Source organism: Salarias fasciatus, chromosome 9 (assembly GCF_902148845.1).
Source record: "Salarias fasciatus chromosome 9, fSalaFa1.1, whole genome shotgun sequence".
NCBI lineage: Eukaryota > Metazoa > Chordata > Actinopteri > Blenniiformes > Blenniidae > Salarias > Salarias fasciatus.
Genome location: NC_043753.1, coordinates 25,848,286 through 25,867,808, shown reverse-complemented (window position 1 = coordinate 25,867,808; position 19,523 = coordinate 25,848,286). Strand labels below are relative to the sequence as shown.

At 47.3% G+C, this 19,523-nt stretch overlaps 2 protein-coding genes across 5 annotated transcripts in view; one reads left to right on the top strand and one right to left on the bottom strand.

The window, feature by feature from the left end:
• Window positions 1–145: 145 nt before the first annotated feature.
• Window positions 146–5,644, top strand: LOC115394410 (tartrate-resistant acid phosphatase type 5-like). Its single transcript, XM_030099721.1, has 6 exons — window positions 146–277; window positions 939–1,159; window positions 1,423–1,550; window positions 2,093–2,284; window positions 3,390–3,537; window positions 4,986–5,644. Exons 1-6 carry the CDS (start codon window positions 196–198, stop codon window positions 5,223–5,225), a joined length of 1,011 nt encoding a protein of 336 aa, XP_029955581.1. The 5' UTR covers window positions 146–195; the 3' UTR covers window positions 5,226–5,644.
• An 11,037-nt stretch (window positions 5,645–16,681) lies between these two features.
• Window positions 16,682–19,523, bottom strand: part of f3a (coagulation factor III, tissue factor a) — a 4,339-nt gene continuing 1,497 nt past the window's right edge. The window contains exons 2-7 of one of the 4 annotated variants that reach the window (XM_030099718.1): window positions 19,483–19,523; window positions 19,044–19,237; window positions 18,479–18,660; window positions 18,234–18,402; window positions 17,184–17,347; window positions 16,682–17,143 (exon numbers count right to left, since the gene is read on the bottom strand). The exon at window positions 19,483–19,523 is cut by the window's right edge and continues 71 nt beyond it. In XM_030099718.1, coding sequence (XP_029955578.1) covers window positions 17,202–17,347; window positions 18,234–18,402; window positions 18,479–18,660; window positions 19,044–19,237; window positions 19,483–19,523 — 732 coding nt within the window. In that variant the 3' untranslated portion in view covers window positions 16,682–17,143; window positions 17,184–17,201. Of the gene's footprint in view, window positions 17,348–17,432; window positions 18,154–18,189; window positions 18,403–18,478; window positions 18,661–19,043; window positions 19,238–19,482 lie in introns of those variants that run through there. The other 3 variants (XM_030099717.1, XM_030099716.1, XM_030099715.1) reach the window with 3 other exon arrangements.

Sequence of the window (19,523 nt, the reverse complement as noted above, 5' to 3'; positions counted from 1 at the left end):
GAACCCTGACCTCCGGGATGTCTCCAGCTGAGAGCTGAGGCGTGTCGGGCTGAGCGGCGGATCCCTCTGACCTTTGAACTCAGACGTGTCTGCGCCTGCCTGCAGTCACTCAGCAGTCAGCTGCTCACTTCCTGTTAGTCTGGAACAGTCATTCCAGGAAGTCACCTCTCAGACAGGTTCTTTCACTTTCCAGCCATGGAGCCTCGGTACGGCCTGGTCCTGCTGGTCCTGCTGCTGCTCCAGACCCGCTGGGACCCGCTCCACGCCCTGCACCCAGGTACTGACTGAGGGGAACCAGGCCTCTGGGTCCTGCTGGGTCCTGCTGGGTCCTGCTGGGTCCTGCTGGGTCCTGCTGGGTCCTCCTGTCTGTTCCTACCAGCAGAGACATGCACCGTTTTTAGCCAATAAGCCACGATGTGGGGGGAACAGTGAGACAGGATGTGCTGGTCTGTCTTCAGGCGGTCTGTCCTCTTCTATTCTGTCCTCAGGCGGTCTGTCCTCTTCTATTCTGTCTTCAGGCGGTCTGTCCTCTTCTATTCTGTCCTCAGGCGGTCTGTCCTCTTCTATTCTGTCTTCAGGCGGTCTGTCCTCTTCTATTCTGTCCTCAGGCGGTCTGTCCTCTTCTATTCTGTCCTCTTCTATTCTGTCCTCAGGCGGTCTGTCCCCTTCTATTCTGTCTTCAGGCGGTCTGTCCTCTTCTATTCTGTCCTCAGGCGGTCTGTCCTCTTCTATTCTGTCCTCTTCTATTCTGTCCTCAGGCGGTCTGTCCCCTTCTATTCTGTCTTCAGGCGGTCTGTCCTCTTCTATTCTGTCCTCAGGCGGTCTGTCCTCTTCTATTCTGTCCTCTTCTATTCTGTCTTCAGGCGGTCTGTCCTCTTCTATTCTGTCTTCAGGCGGTCTGTCCTCTTCTATTCTGTCCTCTGCTGTTGTGTCCTCAGGCGGCCTGTCCTCTGCTGGTCTGTCCCCTGGTGGTCTGTCCTTCGCTGTCCTGGCAGACTGGGGGGGGATGCCCCTCCCTCCATACTACACTCCTCATGAACAGGAAGTGGCTGCAGTCCTGGACTACCTGGCCCGGTCCGAGGGACTCCACTTCGTCCTCAGCCTGGGAGACCACTTCTACTTCAGTGGAGTAGAGAGCGTGGACGACCCCCGCTTTAAGGTGTGGACGCAGGGTGGACGGGGGGCGGACGGGGTGGACCTGCTGGGTGGGGCATCAGACAGGAAGCTGTTCAGTCAGAGGAGCGCCTCAGCTGGAAGCTCTGCTCAGCCCCCGGCGCTCAGATCGCCCTCCATCGCCCCACTGCAGGACCCCTCCAGCTAGAAACAGGCCGGCAGATGCAGCCATGCAGAAACACTTTTCAGTGATCACGTTTTGGAGGAATCCTCCACATACCGGAGTAACCTGAAGCTGTCCCTCTTCAGCACACCTTCGAGGGGGTCTTCTCCCAGCCGGCCCTGCTGGGGGTCCCCTGGTACCTGACTGGAGGCAATCATGACCACAGAGGCAACATCTCGGCTCAGATGGCGTATTCCAATGTGTCCCAGCGATGGTATACACACACACACACACACACACACACACACACACACACACACCTCCAAACCTGAACGAACAGTGTGTATTGTGTGTGAGTGGGTGGAGGCGATGGACCCTGGGCTCTGCTGAAGCTCTGTAAAAACTGCTGCTAGGTGTAGTTCATGTAGCAGCAGGAGTGTGTGGCTTCATTACAAGAACAAACAGCTCCACCTAGTGGACCAAGATGAAAACTGCATCAATTACAATGCTTCTGCTGTTTCCATGGAAACAGCAGAAGCATTGTAATTGATGCAGTTTACAGGTTTGCCTGCAAACATGAAACTTTTCTGAAACGAAAAGATGAAAACAATGTTTTTTCACTGGAAACGTGTAAAATGAGGCCTTGGAGCCCACTGCAGGACCCCTCCAGCTAGAACAGCATCCTCCTGCTAACAGCAGAGTCTGGATCGTAGTCCTACATCCTCCTGCTAACAGCAGAGTCTGGATCGTAGTCCTACATCCTCCTGCTAACAGCAGATCCAGATGAAGCTGTCGTTGTGTGTCTGTTGTGTGTAGGAACTACCCAGACCTCTACTATGACCTCCACTTCAGAGTTCCAGTAGCGAACGTCTCGGTGAGCGTGCTGATGATCGACACGGTGGTCTTGTGTGGAAACACTTACGACCACCTGCAGCCTTCGGGGCCAGAGAGTGAGAGAGCGGCCGATCGGCAGTGGGCCTGGATCAACACCAAGCTGTCCGGCAGCAGGTAGGCCCTCACACACCTCCAGTTCCTCCACTGATGTCCGTCAGCCAATGGTAGCAGGAACCTTCAGGTCCATGTTCTCTCCTGGAGGAACTGCATGAATAAACATGTACGCAGTAGACTTCCCCCCCAGAGGGAACCATCAGACCAAACAGCAGCATGAGAGTGGAGAAGAAGTGCACTTCCTGTTTTGATGGACGGTGAACGTGGAGGAAATAAATGAGCAGTCACAGCGTGTCGCGCAGGGAAGTCCGGTCCAGAGGGGACTGGAGTCCCGGCTCGCTGCTGGCCGTCACTCCAGGCACCTGCTAAAGCTGATGAAGCAGCTCCACTCTGATCCGACTTTCAGCCAGACGAAAACTTGTTTTCAGGACATGAAGTGTTGAAGCATGAAGACATGCTGTGGCCTGGCTTCGGTTCTACTGCTGGGATCTGTGGTTCTTGTGCTGGACCGTCCAACGAACTGTCCTCAACATTGTCCTAGGCTTTACTTCTTATTGTCTCATGCTAGCTGTTGCCAAAGCTGTCCGTCCCTGGGAGAGGGATCCCTCCATACTGTGGTTCTCCCCAAGATTTCTTCTTCTCCCACTGGGTTTTTGGAGTTTTTTCTTGCCGGATGTGAGGGTCGAAGGCGGTGGTTGCTTCGTTCTGCCTCGTTACTGTAAATATTGACATATTACCATTATGCTTATTCACTGTTTTTACTTTTACCGACAAATGTAACATCTTGAAGCCCTCTGAGGCAACTGTTGTTGTGATACTGGGCTATACAAAAATAAATTGATTGATTGATTGATTGATTGTTGAAACTGTACCGACCGCTGGAGAGAGCTGGAGCCTCCCAGAAATGAGACAGAGGTGACGAATGCGTGGACTGACCGGGGAGCGTCTGGACCTTCTGTTAGCTATTAGCTTCGCCAGCTGCTAAACCTTCCTTGTTGCTGTGCATTGCCTTCAAACATGGATCACCAGCAACCAGCGGAAGAGATTTTAATGTTGTGTTCAGTATTGTTAATTGCCCGTCTGTAAACATGATGAGCTACGAGTGGCTGCCTGAAGACAGAGGAGTGTCCCCTGCTGTGTCATGTTAGTGTCTGCTTTGTTCCAGGTCAGACTACCTGCTGGTGGCCGGTCACTTCCCCGTGTGGTCCATAGGAAACCACGGCCCCACGTCCTGCCTGGTCAGCAGACTGCGGCCCCTGCTCAAGAAATACAAAGTCAGTGCGTACCTGAGTGGCCACGACCATGATCTGCAGGTACGCTCAGCTCTCCAAGCACCTGAGTAGTCTGTCCTTTCTTTACACTCTTCTTGAAATTCTGTTCAATTCAGCTTTATTTATACACAACAGTCGTTTCAAGACTCTTTAACAGAGAAAAACGAAAGCTGCAGGAGTGGCTGTTTGGAACTAATAGATAAAACTGAATTACATCACCTGAGTCAAGAGTGGGTTCTTTAAGAAGAGGTTTAATATCAGCAACATTAAAGGCCTGTGGAACAAAGCCTGTTACTGAAGATAGGTTGATCTGATCTAATACTGATGTACTGACCAGAGGGAAAATGTCTTTAAACTGTCTGGTTGGGATTGGATCAATAGACAAGTTGTAGGTTTAGATGAAGAACTCAGAGAGTTCTATAGGATGAAGCTGGATAGTTGTGAGTCAGGCTCTACTGACAGAGCTCTTCCTCAGAGCTGTCTTCTGATACATTGGCGAGGCTTTCGTCCATCTAGCAGTACTCCACCTGTTTTGCTCGCTCACTCTCTGGAACTCCCTCCCAATCAATCTAAGATCAGCAGACTCTGTCGACTCCTTTAAAAAGCAGCTTAAGACACATCTCTTTAGTCTTGCTTTTCTCTGATTCTGTTGTTTCTTTTCCTGTTTTTGTGTTTTCTGCTCTGTGTTTTTATCCCTTGTTGTTAATGTTGTGTAAAGCACTTTGTGACACAATGATCTAGAAAGGTGCTATGCAAATAAAGTTTATTATTATTATTATTATCTGAGGATGTGGTTGGTTGGTCTGTGACCACTTGGCATTAAAGAGGAACCTGGGGTTGTTCTGGTTTTCTTCTATTAAGGATGAATAGTTGGCAGTTCCAGTTTTAAGTAGAGTTTTTTATAGGTTAATGGACTTTCTTTCCAGGCAGTACGAAACACTGCTAGTTGAGTTAGACATCATTTCCTCTCTAGTTTTCCTGCTGGTCTCTTTAATGTTTGCAGTTGTCGGTTCTACAGCTGCTGTCATTGGGTCCACAGATGGAATGAAGTTATTACTGATGGATCATTTCTTTGAACTTGGTCTGACAGACATCTCCTATATTGATTGTTTCCTCCAGGAGCTTTAAAGCCAGTTAACGTAAACTGAAATGATATCAGGAGGTGATCAGACGGTACAGGGTTGTGGGGAAAACAGTTGAGTACGGATCTTTGTGATCTATCCACAATTTGCTCTCAGTAGATCCCATAATGCTTTTAGTGAATGTACAGATTAAATGACATATCTCCCTTCACTTGTTAAACTAAAAAACAAAGAGAATCAATTCTGCTGTGTTCTATTGAGCTTCTCAGATTCCAGAATGATGGTGTGTGTTGTCTCAGGCTGTGTGGACTTCAGGGACACTTTGACATGTGGACGGGGGAGACAGGGAATTAAACCCGCCACCTACTGCCAACACATGGGCTCAGTGTGTCGTTCTTCCTCCAACAGTTCATCAGAGAGGATGATGGGAGCTCGTATGTGGTGAGCGGCAGTGGGGTGGTCAGCGACCCGTCCACTCGGCACAGAGACAGCGTCCCTCTGTCCTGGCAGCTGTACTCCAGCCCCGTCAACGGCTCGGTGGGGGGTCTGGCCCACTTCCAGGTCACCGAGCGCCACATGACGGTCAGCTTCCTGCAGACGGACCAGACGTGTGCGTTCCGCGCAGAGATCCCCCGCCGCTCCACCTGAGGGCGCTGCGCTCACCTCCAGTGTCTCTCAGTGTTTAGACTTCATTGCAATTCTTTGCACAATGTTTACTGTCATTACCTCATAATTACTTTATGGATCTATTAGTAAAATCTTTGATTTCAGTTTTTATGTCCGAGCGGTCCTCCAATTCCGGAAAGTGTTGGAACTTTGAGTAAAATAAAGACAAAATGCAATTAGCAGACCACATGTTGACAGTTGATCCTGTTGTTTCTGAGGACAGTGGAATCAGATTTGGTCTTTTGGGTTTATGACCTTTAACCTCAGTGGACTTCAGCTTCTCAAGTGTACGTTGAAATGCGTGTGTTGCTGTGTGTTGATGTTGTGTTGATCGTTGTTTTTGCCATGTGCTGATTGTTGTGTTGATTGTTGTGTTGATTGCTGTGTTGCTGTGTGTTGATTGTTGTGTTGATTGTTGTGTTGCCGTGTGTTGATGTTCAATCAATCAATCAATCAATGTATTTTTGTACAGCCCAGTATCACAACAACAGCTGCCTCAGAGGCTTCAAGATGTTACATTGGTTGGTAAAAATAAAAACAGTGCATAAGCATAATGTTAATATGTCAAATTCACAGTAACGAGACAAAACAAAGCAACCACCGCCTTAGACCCTCACATCCAGCAAGAAAAAACTCCAGAAACCCAGTGGGAAAAGAAGAAATCTTGGGGAGAACCACAGTATGGAGGGATCCCTCTCCCAGGGACGGACAGCTTTGGCAACAGCTAGCATGAGACAATAAGAAGTAAAGCCTAGGACAATGTTGAGGACAGTCCGTTGGACGGTCCAGCACAAGAACCACGGATCCCAGAAGTAGAACCGAAGCCAGTCCGCGGGCACAGCAGCGACAGGAGTGTCCTCCCGGTCCAGACGGAGCTTGTTCGTAGGCCCTCGTAATAGTGGAGTCAGCAACTGAAACTGGAGAAGACTCCCCCTCGAAGGGGGGGACAGCAGGTGAAAAGCAATGAACGGACTAAAGGGAATAACATTCAGACATTAGAGGACAGGGCTCAGTGCACCGTACTTCCCACAGCATTCTAGCTCCTAGGGCAGATTTTAATCATGATGGTTTAGAGTCCCTAGCTGACCTGATCATAGGCTGCATCGCAGAGAAACGTCTTGAGCCTAACCTTAAATGTGGAGACTGTGTCTGCCTCTTTGACACCACTTGGAAGCTGGTTCCATAAAAACGGTGCCTGATAGCTAAAGGCTCTTCCACCTAGTGTCCATTCAGAGACTCTAGGAGTCACCAGTAACCCTGCATTTTGAGAGCGAAGTGCTCTGATTGGTTGATAAGGCGTTAAAGCATCTTGGAGATAGGTTGGAGCCATCCCATTTAGGATTTTGTAAGTGAGGAGAAGGATTTTAAATCTGACTCTAAACTCGACTGGAAGCCAGTGAAGAGATTTTAGAACGGGAGTAATGTGTTCACGTCTTCTACTTCTGGTTAATAATCTGGCGGCAGCATTTTGAACCAACTAGAATGTTTCTTATTTTAGCTATGTTGCGCAAGTGGAAATATGCTGTCTTACAAGCCAGGTTGATGTGTGCTTTAAAGGAGATATCCTGATCAAATAAGACCCCGAGGTTCCTGACAGTAGAGGAGGAGGATACACTGACGTTATCTAAGGTAATAATCTGTTCAGATAGACACTCTCTCAGTTTATGGGGGCCTAGTATAATGACCTCTGTTTTGCCAGGATTAAGACGGAGATAGTTCGTAGTCATCCAGGATTTAATTTCTCTGATACAGTCACTGAGTCTGTCTATTTGATTAGTTTGATCAGGTTTCATAGATAAATACAATTGTGTGTCATCTGCATAGCAATGAAAATTGATATCGTGACATCGAATTATGTTCCCTAAAGGAAGCATATACAACAGAAATAAAATTGGCCCGAGCACGGACCCTTGAGGAACCCCATAACTGACCTGGGAGCACGGTGAGGACTGTTGGTTAACGTGAACAAATTGGTACCTATTAGATAAATAGGATTTGAACCAGCAGAGGGCTTTTCCTCTGATGCCAACCTCACATTCTAACCTCTGCAGGAGAATATTGTGGTCGATTGTATCAAAAGCTGCACTGAGGTCTAGGAGAACCAGGACTGAGACTAGACCTGCGTCAGCCGCCAATAGCAAGTCATTAGTGACTTTAACTAACGCAGTCTCAGTGCTGTGATAAGCTCTATATCCTGACTGAAATTTCTCAAATAAACTATTGTCCTGTAGGTGGCGGTAAAGCTGTTTAACCACAACTTTTTCCAGGACTTTTGAAATAAAAGGCAGATTTGACATCGGTCTGTAGTTAGCTAGAATATCAGGATCAAGATTAGGTTTTTTCAGCAGTGGTTTGATTACTGCGAATTTAAATGACTGTGGCACATAGCCATTTTCTAGAGAGGTATTTATTATAGTTATGATCGTATTTAAGATAACTGGAAGGATATCTTTGAAAAGCTTAGTTGGAATTGGATCTAGGAGACAGGTCGAAGTTTTAGAAGACATTACAATCAAAGTAATCTCAGCCCCATCTACCGATGAGAAACTCTCTAGTATTTCAGGTATTTCAGGTGGCGGCAGTGGCTGGATTCCCTGAGCTTGATCTGAGGAAAGCGCTTCACTGATTTTACCTCTGATGGTTATGATTTTATCATTAAAGAATTTAAGAAAGTCATGGCAGTTTAAAGATTCTGGGATTACTGGTTCCACTGCAGTATGACTGTTTGTCAGTCTGGCTACAGTGTTGAACAGAAACCGAGGGTTATTTTTGTTTATTTCTATTAAACGAGAGTAATATAATGTCTTGGCTTTAAAAAGAATTTGTTTATAGCTTAGCAAGCTACATTTCCAGGCCTTCAGAGATTGTTCCGATTTAGATTTACGCCACAGTCTTTCTAATTGCCGAGTTTTTTGTTTGAGAACACGGGTTTCAGAATTAAACCATGGAGCAACGCGCCTGGGTCGATTGGTTTTTAGCTGCAACGGGGCCACTACGTCAAGGGCAGATTTTAGTGAGTGCATAGCACTGTCAACAAACTGATCACTATTATCACCACTGGTCAATAAGCTTATTTCTGTGAGTTCACAAGATAATGCAGCAAATGCAGGCTGGATCAATTCTTTGTACCGAGCCACAGATTTTTCAGATAATGTCCGTATCAGCTGAATTTTATCTTTTTGAGCAGAGTAGTCTTCAATCAAAACCTGAAAAGTAATTAAAAAATGGTCTGAGAGTATGGGGTTCTGAGGGAGAACATTTAGGTCACTGACCTCTATCCCATATGTTAAGACCAGATCCAGGGTGTGCTTGTGACTATGAGTGGATTCATCAACATTTTGAGTGAAACCGATGCTATCTAATAGGGCTTGGGATCACGTTTTGCATTGTGGGGAGTGGTGGAAATGTTGGCCGCTCACGAGTGTAAACAAACACATAACTAACCCAGACACGAGCAGGAGAAGACGTACGAGTAGAGCTGCAGAAAGCAAGAAAAAATGCTGAAATGCCGAAAAGGGTCGGATAAATATCAACTTACGCTTAATAAGGAAGCCAGGAGCCGTTATCTTGAAAAAAATCGCAGTTATTAACAGTTGGAACGGTTATCAACTTACTGTATTTTCTTCAGTTGTGTTGTAGCTGAGTTTATAGGATACATTTAGAAATTTTCTCCTTTTATATTTATATTTCCTCCTTTTATTCTATTTGTCTGTTTGCACTACTGTTGTTTGTGTTCATTTTGAGAGTATTTTTTACAAATAACATTGTCTTAATATGCACATTTTTTTCATGTCAAACATTTTGCAAGTTTTACACACACCCTTTTATGTAGTTTTGAAAAACTGCTATTTATTCTGTATTATTAACTTTATTTTCTCCTCTTAACAGTATTATGTTTAAATATTTCCTTTGCACTACCTGTCATTTTGTTCATTTTGACAGAATATATTTATGACCGCAGGCTGCATTTGTTACGAGACACTTCATTTCAATAAACACCAAAAAAAAAAAAACAAACAAACAACTGAAATACATTTCAGTGTGTTTATTTAAAGGTGCCTTAAGGAGTTTGCACATTTTATGCGAAACAGCGCCCCCTGCAGGCCTTGGGCGTAATGCAGCTTAGTGAAAAACTCGTCCCTGTGGCTCGCGTGCACGGAAGAGGGGAACTCCTTCCTCGCTCGTTTAGAAGCGCTCGAGTAAAATGTAAGTGTCTTCTGCCTGGTGGAGTCTGTGTGGAGCTGTGGCAGTGCTAGAAGCCAGTCTGTTCTGACTTTCTGGAAGATCCTGCTCAGTTGTTGCTCACTAAGCATCTGGCGGAGTAATGGCGGACAAAACGAAACCTAACCAGCCGGAGCGTGCATTACGTCATTCCTTTCAAATTCTACCCAAAAAAATGCTGGAGCCGGACCGGCACTGTGACTTTCAAGTGACAATTTAGCGCTGTTAGAGGTTCTGGTAATGAAAATGTCAGGGCACATTGTACACAGCATTAAAAATGTGTATCATATTTATGGTGGAAAATAAGTATTTTTAAGGTTGTAAAACTCCTTAATGCACCTTTAAAAAATAGTGGGTAAGGATACCACAGACTCTTATAGCTCCACTTAACAGGTATTCATTTCAGCAGCTTGGGCTCGTGTTCGTAAGCGCGCAACATACAGTAACTATCTTATCAAGGAAAGTCACATCCTCATCCTTGCAGGGCAAAACCTTGTGAATTGTTGCTTTCACAGATAACAGTGTATTTGTTGCAGATGGTTCCGATTACCCTTTCGACGTGAATGAGGAGGTGGGCAATTTTTCTGGTGCTCTCCACATCTCTTGCATCCAGCTGACAGCGGAATTTTGTGAAGACAGGAATCTTTACCTACGCGCATATAAGTCCCACATTAGAATGCAATGAAAGGTTAAGTTTGGTCGTCTTACAGCCGCGATCCAAGCAAGACGGCGAGATTTAGTCAGTGCAGAAACTCCTTCTCCTTGATGGCGCTTCCAAGCAGGAAAATGATAAAAACAAAGTCCGTTTTGGATCTTTTTACCCTGGCAATCGTGTGTTCTGCTATCACAACCGACAACACAACAACGTCTGGGCAGGGTTGGTAGATAGGGTAATTGTAGATTGAAAAAAATAGCGAATGTGTCCGCACGAGCGATGACAGCACGTCTGGACACAGTGCGTTCGCGGTCCATGTAAACAACGGGAGAGAGCGGCCAACATGGCCGTAACTCCGAGTGATGACATCACGATCCCAGGCCCTATACTGCAATAAACGCATTACTCAAACTGTCACCAGAATCATCCACATGGACGCTAAAGTCACCTATTATAAGGATCTTGTTATGAGTCAATACTATTGTAAATAACCATAATTTCATTTCAGTGTTCGATTCACATGATTCCTGTCTTTTATTTTGTTGAGCTGTACGACCAATGTTTGTTTGCTGTCAGCGGAGATGAACTTCCGGTTTTGATATATGATGCTTTTATTTTGATAGCACTGTTTCCTAAAAAGACGTTTTTCGGTGAGGTTGCTTGACAACGGTTGAATGAATGGAGCGGAGTTTGAAAAGGAACGTATATACTGAATGGAAAGAGAATCTTACAAGAAATGTGCCAACATGGTATTGGTTGGGGCGAACCTCTGCCAGACACTCTAAAACCTAGGTGGGAGAACTGGCTAACTGACTTTGTAAATGTAGAAAAGCTAAATATACCTCGCTGTTACTTACCTGTTAGTTTTGGTGAGCCAAAGGAAATAGAACTGCATCATTTTTCAGATGCGAGCTCAAGTGGTTATGGACAATGTAGTTATCTGAGAGCCAAAAATGCTAAAGATGAAATTCACTGCTCTCTGGTAATAGCAAAAGCCCGAGTTTCTTCAACTAAGCTAACCACAATCCCCAGACTTGAACTAACAGCAGCCGCAGTTTCTGTCTCAGTCAGTAATATGTTAAGGGCAGAACTCTGTCATGATGTGAAAGAATATTTTTGGACTGACTCAAAGGTGGTATTGGGCTATATAAACAATGAGTCACGCCGTTTTCACACCTTTGTAGCTAACAGGGTCCAAAGAATCAGACAAAGTACAAACCCAACGCAGTGGTTTTATGTGCCATCAGAAGTGAACCCAGCAGACAGTGCATCAAGGGGCACAACAGTCAATGAATTAATTAAGTCTAGCTGGTTCACTGGCCCCTCCTTTTTGTGGAAAAATGAACTACCCACACCACAAACTGTTGAGCTGGAGCTGGCTGTTGGAGATCCAGAAGTCAGAAAAGTACAGACAATGTTTACTAAAGTCACAGACACTGCAAGTCTCGCAGGACGTCTGAGTAAGTTCTCGTCATGGTCCAAAGCAGTCAAAGCTGTAGCACATCTTATAAGAAGAGCTAAACAAATCAAATCAAATGCACCAGCTACAGTGAGTGAAAAGGAAAAAGCTGAATATGTGATCATTCATGATGTGCAGAGTCAAACATATGAACAAGAAATAAAACTGTTGAGTAAGGGAAAACAGCTTCCACATCGCCACAAACTGTTTAAACTGGATGTTTTTGTCGACACAGATGGTCTCCTCAAGGTGGGAGGGAGACTTCAACATTCACCAACAAGTGACTCTTTCAAGCACCCCATTGTGATCCCAAAGGATCATTATGCAGCCAAACTAATAATATCCCACTGTCATGACAAAGTAAAACACCAAGGAAAAGGATTCACCATAAATGAAATCAGATCAAATGGATACTGGATTCCTGGAATGAGTAAAACCGTTGCTTCTTTTATCCGTCAGTGTGTGACCTGTCGCAGACTCCGCAAAGCTCCAGAAGGTCAGAGAATGAGTGACTTACCTCCTCAACGTGTAGAGCCCTCTCCTCCCTTCACACACTGTGGCATGGACTGTTTTGGTCCATTTATGACAACAGAAGGAAGGAAACAACACAAACGTTATGGACTCTTGTTCACCTGCTCTTGTTCTCGTGCTGTACACATAGAATTTTTGGAGGACTTGTCAACAGATGCATTTATTAACGCTTTGAGATGTTTTATTTCAATCAGAGGTGCAGTCCGACAAATCCAATGTGACCAAGGAACAAACTTTGTTGGTGCTCAAAATGAATTTAGAGCAGCCTTAAATGAACTAGACACTCAGAGACTAAATACTTTTTTGTGTGAAAGACAATGTGACTTTGTAATGAATGCACCCCACTCCAGTCATGCAGGAGGAGTGTGGGAACGTCAGATAAGAACTGTCAGAAGTGTTCTGAATACTACTCTGTCACTTGCTCATGGGAGACTCAATGATGCTTCATTACGGACTTTATTCTATGAAGCTATGGTCATAGTCAACAGTCGACCCCTGACGGTTGAAAACTTGAATAACCCTGACAGCTTAGAACCACTAACTCCCAATCATCTGCTCCACATGAAGTCCAATGCACCATTACCACCACCTGGCACCTTTCCAAAGGAGGACTTGTATGGCAAAAGAAGATGGCGCCGCGTGCAATTCCTTGCAGAACAGTTCTGGAGCCGCTGGAGACGAGAATATGTTCACAACATCATTTCCAGGCAAAAGTGGCACTCACCAAAGAAGAATCTAAAAGTGGGTGATGTTATGTTGGACGTGGATGAACAAGTGCCCAGAGGAGAATGGAGACTTGCACGAGTTTTAGAGACTGTCTGTGGAAAAGATGGACTTGTGCGTAAAGTGAAGCTCGCACTTGGAGACAGTAAACTAAATCACAAAGGTCAACGCTCTACTAAGTTATCAATTGTAGAGCGTCCTGTGCAAAAACTGGTATTGTTGTTAGAAAGTTGTTAAGGTACTAGTTTGTTGTGTTACATGTTATATGAAATATGTTATATTCTTTAAAAAAAATTATTTGTTGTTGCTGTGATGTAAATCAACACACATAATTTTGGTGGGAGTGTAAATAACCATAATTTCATTTCAATGTTCGATTCACATGATTCCTGTCTTTTATTTTGTTGAGCTGTACGACCAATGTTTGTTTGCTGTCAGCGGAGATGAACTTCCGGTTTTGATATATGATGCTTTTATTTTGATAGCACTGTTTCCTAAAAAGACGTTTTTTGGTGAGGTTGCTTGACAACGGTTGAATGAATGGAGCGGAGTTTGAAAAGGAACGGAGAAATCAGTTTTGTATTTTTGTTATTTCATTGTATTTTTGTAATTAGCAGCCCCCTAATGAGGCACAAGCTCTTACGGTGAAGATGAAGATTTATTGCCATTAAATCCGGAGTTTTCATCAGTTAAAAGTGTCATCCTTCAACCGGGGGGCGTGCTACAACTATATTGCTTAAAAACTCTGAGAACTCAGTTAAAAAGTCAGAGTAAGGACCAGGAGGTCGATACACAATAATTAATAGCACAGCTTTTTGATTCTTCCAATTTGGACAAGTAAGCGTTAGTATTAAGCTTTCAAAAAAGTTGAATTTAACATTAGTTTTGGGTTTAAGAAGAAGACTGGAGTGTGATATCACTGCCACACCTCCACCTTGACCTGTTGATCTAGCTGTTTGGAAATTAACATAGGTTGGAGGGGTACATTCATTGAGCCTCACATAATCATCTTGCTGAAGCCAAGTTTCTGTTAGAGCAAGGAGATCAATGTTATTGTCACCGATAACTAACAGAGATTTAGTGGAGATTGCTCTAATGTTTAGTAGACCACATTTTATGTATTTCCTACTGGAAGAGTTATTCTGTCTCGTACAGGTGTTAAGCTTTTTACCCATTGACTTTTTTCTAATGCTTTGAGCACTTTGGACAGACTCAGTCTCTGTTAGCCTAGGTAAACCTCCATGCTTGACTTGTAAAAATCCGGGAGCAGGATTAGTGACGGGATCAACAAGATCAACAGAGGAGCGTTCTACAGGACTGCTCTGCGCCCGGGGCTCATAGCTGGTTTGTCAATTTAGGGTACTAAGCCGATCAGCCATATTGTGAGCTAAAAGGGCTGCACCATCCAAAGTTGGGTGGATGCCGTCCCTGCGGATGAGCCCAGGCTTTCCCCAGAAGGTGCACCAGTTGTTTAGAAAAATAACTCCGTTTTCCTCACTCCATCTGGACAACCAGCGATTGAATGATGAAAGTCGGCTATACATTTCATCATACATTCATCATCATACATTTCATGTTGTGTTGATTGTTGTGTTGTATCAGAGTTGGTTCTATTTCATCCCTACTGACCGCCAGCGGCGGTGCTTAAAGCTCTGGAATATTCCCTTCACCATGCGCAGTTCGAGTATGTGGTGACGTTGTTCAAGTACAACGTCACCCGTGACCCCTGGGTGACCAAGGAACCTCCATAAGTTCCGGTGTCCGACCCAGGCCCAGCTCCTTTTGTCTTCTCGCGTTCAGTTCAAGGCTTGAAGATACAGGAAGTGCCTGTTCGACATCATATAGCTGGGTTGCTGGGAGCCTTGTGACGGTGTGGTCGTAGCTGACCCATCCCATCTCCACCGCGGCGCTTGAATGTCACCGTCAGGAAGAATGTCGTGTATTCCTGAGCTGAGCATAGCCTTCCTTGTCTTGGTGTTTGCTATTTGGACCGTTGCTGTGTGGCCGGCGTTCCTAGCGGCTTGCCGTTCTGCCATACTTTGGGATTGCACACCTGTTGCGTCGACGTGTGGCGTCGCTACCGCGGGAGTCGCAGGATGATCATTCTCCTCTCCCGTGTATGGTACAGCTAGGCAGCTAACTCACTCATCTGTGCTTGCCATGCAGGCAGCGTATGCCGCCTTCCCTCGGCTTACTGCACCACCGTCTTCTGTCCCGGGCACCTGGTACTCCAACAGGTGGTGCCCCTACAGGGCAGTCTGAGCAGGTGTAGCCGGTCGGCTGTTTCCCTCTTGAGCGGTGCTGCCCAGCTGCTAGCTTGCCCTCTGCGTTTGCCGTGCAGGCGGCATATGCCCCCTTCCCTCGCCTTACCGCGCTAGCATCTCCTATCCCATACGCCCGTTACTCTGGTGGGCTCAGCTGCCTGTAGATCTCACATCTGATGAGGGACCACAGGTTCTCTATGGGGTTCAGATCAGGTGAACCGGGAGGCCACGTCATTGTTTTTTCTTCTGTTAGACCTTTTCTGGCCTCGCAGTGGAGGACTGGGAGGGGTGTGATGGAGCTGTGTCCTGCATGAAAATCATGTTTTTCTTGAACAATGCTGACGTCTTCCTCTACGACTGCTGAAACAAGGTGTCTCTTCCAGAAGCTGGCAGCAGGACTGGGAGTTGAGCTGGACTCCATCCTCAACCCGAAAAGGTCCCACAAGCCCATAGAGACTCTCCCTCGTTATATCGGTCCATAAAACCTTAGACAAACCAGTCTTATGGTCTTTCTGGGCCCGGTCTGGACGTGTTCTCCTGTGTGTCTTGTTCAGTGGTGGTTTTCAGCCGTCCTCACCTCGGCCATGTCCCTGAGTGTTGCACACCTGGTGCTTTTCAGCGCTCCAGTGACGCTGCAGCTCTGAAAGATGGCAGAACTGATGGCGAGTGGCATCTCGGCAGCGTCACACTGGATTTTCCTCACTTCATGTTCGGTTATTTTGCACCTTGTTTTATCATCACGCTTCCTGCAATCCTGTTGACTATTTTGAAGAAACGCTTGATTGTCCGATGATCACGCCTCAGAAGCCTCTGCAAGACATCTCACTCTTTTTGACTTTTCAGAGTCTGTCAAATCTCTCTTCTGACTCATTCTGCCAAAGGAAAGGAAGCTGCCTGATAATTCTGCACACCTGATATAGGATGTTGATGCCATTAGGCCACACCCCTTCTCATTACAGAGATGACATCACCTGGTAGGAGGCTTTCAGGCCCCTACCGCTTGGAGTAGGACAACATGCAGAAAGAGGAGGGTGTGGTCAAAATACTCATTTGCCTAATAATTCTGCACACCCTGTAATTCAAATCACAGTTCTTCCCTGCAACCTCAAGGGGGCGCCACAGGACTGCATAGTGAACTACAGTGCTGTCTGTGGTACAGTGGAGACCAGGGGTCTGCAGACTCATCATCCCTGGGCCGAGATCAGAGCTCAGGGAGGAAGAGAACTAGAACATGTTAGCTGTGCAGGAACAGGGACGGAGGACACTGGTCACGGTCCATCAGACTGTCCATCAGGTCTGATGCTTTGCATTGCACTTGGTGATTTGGGCCTTGATGGAGCCGTGAAACCCATCAGTGGAGCCTCTGGAGCTCATCTGAACATGAGCTTTCTATTCAGTAGAGCAGGTTCCTGGTTCTACAGGAAGTCTCCTCTGAGCCTGGTTCTGCAGGGTTCTCCTGTTAAAAGGGAGTCCTTCCTTCCCTCAGTCTCTTCATGTGGATCTGTTGGGTTTCTCAGTAAATGCAGTCGAGAACTGACTGTTGTGTTCGGTGCTGTATAAATAAAGATGAATTGAATTGAACTGGTCCTGTTCTGTAAATAATTTATTTCCTCTGCAGAATTTCATCACATAAAATATACAGCAGTCTGAAGTAACAAAACAACCAACAAAACCATTTAAATGAATATTTTCCTTTAAAACACAATAAATAAGAGATTGGATAGAAAAATAAGTTGTGCTGATCAGAGCCCCACGTTCCCCGTTATACAATAAATAAATAAAACCAGCTGGTAGTGATCATTTCATCAGAGGTACCACTCCCCGACAGGAAGGACACACACCGCAGTGTGTTCACACACCGCAGCGTGTTCACACACCGCAGCGTGTTCAGACAGCAGTGTGTTCAGCAGACATCCTACAGTAAAGTCTCAGAAGGACGAATCAACAGTTCATGTTCAGTTTCACAGAAACCAGCGAGGATCTTTTCCAGTGTCAGACAGAGGAACAGCCCACATGTATGGCACGCTGTGTGTGTGTGTGTGTGTGTGTGTGTGTGTGTGTGTGTGTGTGTGTGTGTGTGTGTGTGTGTGTGTGTGTGTGTGTGTCTAGACGTTCTGGAGCGGTACTCCTTCCTTCCCGCTCTTCAGGCTGCTCTTCCGGCGTTTGCAGCAGACCACGGCCACGGCGATGACGATTCCGATGAGCAGCAGGATGAGGAAGATGGCACAGGCGATCACCCCCACCGAATACACTGTGACACACACACACACACACACACAAACACACACACACACACACACACACACACACACACACACACACACACACAAAGAAGACATTTTTAAAACCAGCTCCACCAGCCAGACCCTCCTTCTCTGGACTCACTCACAGGGCAACAGCTGGAGAAAACTATGCCTGTTTCCATGGCAACAGCTGAAAACACTGAAAACCATGTTGTTTTCATGTTACTCCACTAGGTGGAGCTGCTGTATGAAACGACAGAGAACAACACACACTAAACATTAACAATGGAGAACACTGAGACCAGGACCTGGAGAATATGGACTGGAACCAGGACCAGGACCAAGACCAAGACCAAGACCACGACCAGGACCAGGACCAAGACCAAGACCAGGACCAGGAGCTTTCATGCTTTTCTCCAGAAAGTCTCATTAACCCTCATTTACAGAGTTTTCTAAACTTTCCACTTTGGGAGCCATTTTCGAAAAGTTGTTTTGAGAGAGGGGACACCTGGCAGAGAGGGGACACCTGGCAGAGAGGGGACACCTGGCAGAGAGGGGACACCTGGCAGGGTGGGGACACCTGGCAGAGAGGGGACACCTGGCAGGGTGGGGACACCTGGCAGAGAGGGGACACCTGGCAGAGAGGGGACACCTGGCAGAGAGGGGACACCTGGCAGAGAGGGGACACCTGGCAGAGAGGGGACACCTGGCAGGGTGGGGACACCTGGCAGAGAGGGGACACCTGGCAGAGAGGGGACACCTGGCAGAGAGGGGACACCTGGCAGAGAGGGGACACCTGGCAGAGAGGGGACACCTGGCAGAGAGGGGACACCTGGCAGAGAGGGGACACCTGGCAGAGTGGGGACACCTCTGCTGGTCTCCTGCTGGACTGACCTTTGAAGATGGAGGGGTTGTCCTCTTGGGAGCACTGTGTCTCGCTCATGTCCCCCAGCTGCTTGCCGGCGGTCCTGCTGGGGATGAAGGCCTGGACGTTGAAGCAGTAGCTCTCCCCCGGGTCCAGGCCGCTCAGCTCGATCTCGTTGCTTTTGGACGTGTGGACTTTCTGAGGACGAGGCAGAAGGACAACGTGGAGCCGCCGGACAACGCGCCAGTGAGGACAGACGGAGACGGCGGCTCACTTGGCCGGTGCTCTTGTTCCTGCGGTAGGTGACCCGGTACTGCAGCTGCTCCGAGAAGATGTCCCGGACGCTCAGCTGACGTCCATCACTGAAGACGGCCGTGAGGGGGTCGCTGACGAACAGCGTGGTCTTCTGCTGGTCCTCGCTCACCCGCAGCTTGAAGTCCGGTCTGCCGATGACAGCTGGGGAGGACAGACATGTCTCAGAGGCTTCTGATGGGACAGGCCTGAGAGGACGGAGCTAAGAGGACGGAGCTTAGAGGACAGAGCTGAGAGGACAGAGCTGAGAGGACAGTCCTGAGAGGACAGAGCTGAGAGGACAGTCCCGAGAGGACAGTCCTGAGAGGACAGAGCTGAGAGGACAGTCCCGAGAGGACAGTCCTGAGAGGACAGTCCTGAGAGGACAGAGCTGAGAGGACAGAGCTGAGAGGACAGTCCTGAGAGGACAGAGCTGAGAGGACAGAGCTGAGAGGACAGAGCTGAGAGGACAGTCCTGAGAGGACAGTCCTGAGAGGACAGAGCTGAGAGGACAGGCCTGAGAGGACAGAGCTGAGTGTCTCGCTCACTGTCGCTGTGGGGGCAGAAGCGGGGCGAGCTGCTGTGGGGGGGCTCGGGCAGGTCGGACGGCGTCCCCCGGGGGGGCTCGGTCAGGACGTCGGCGGTGTAGCAGGCGTCCAGCTTGGTGAGGGACATGGACACGTCACAGGTGGCGAGGGACGAGCGGACGCAGTGGGCGATCCTCCGTTTGTCCTCGCCCACCCTGTCAGCGCAGAAAGACAAACACACTCAGCGCCCTGCTCGCTACCCACAATGCATCAGTCCTGGATATTCATGCTTGAGGCGTTTTGGAGGAAACGCTTCTGGGTAGGAGAACCTCAGAGCCGCTTCAGGACCAGAACCGGTGGAGAACCAGCCGGTCTGCAGCACAGAGGAAGCATCCAGGGAGCGGGGGGGGTGAAGGGGTGAATGGGTGAAGGGGTGAACGGCCTGCAGCTCAGCACTCACGCTGCCAGCTCCACGGTGTAGGAGAACTCCTCTGACGGCTC

Bases quoted from the DNA above. Each gene is read 5' to 3' on its own strand.
- LOC115394410 (XM_030099721.1), top strand. From the start codon at position 196: ATGGAGCCTCGGTACGGCCTGGTCCTGCTGGTCCTGCTGCTGCTCCAG. The intron at 1,160-1,422 runs GTGTGGACGCAG...GTCCCTCTTCAG, and splicing joins TGGACGACCCCCGCTTTAAG to CACACCTTCGAGGGGGTCTT. The intron at 3,538-4,985 runs GTACGCTCAGCT...TTCCTCCAACAG, and splicing joins GCCACGACCATGATCTGCAG to TTCATCAGAGAGGATGATGG.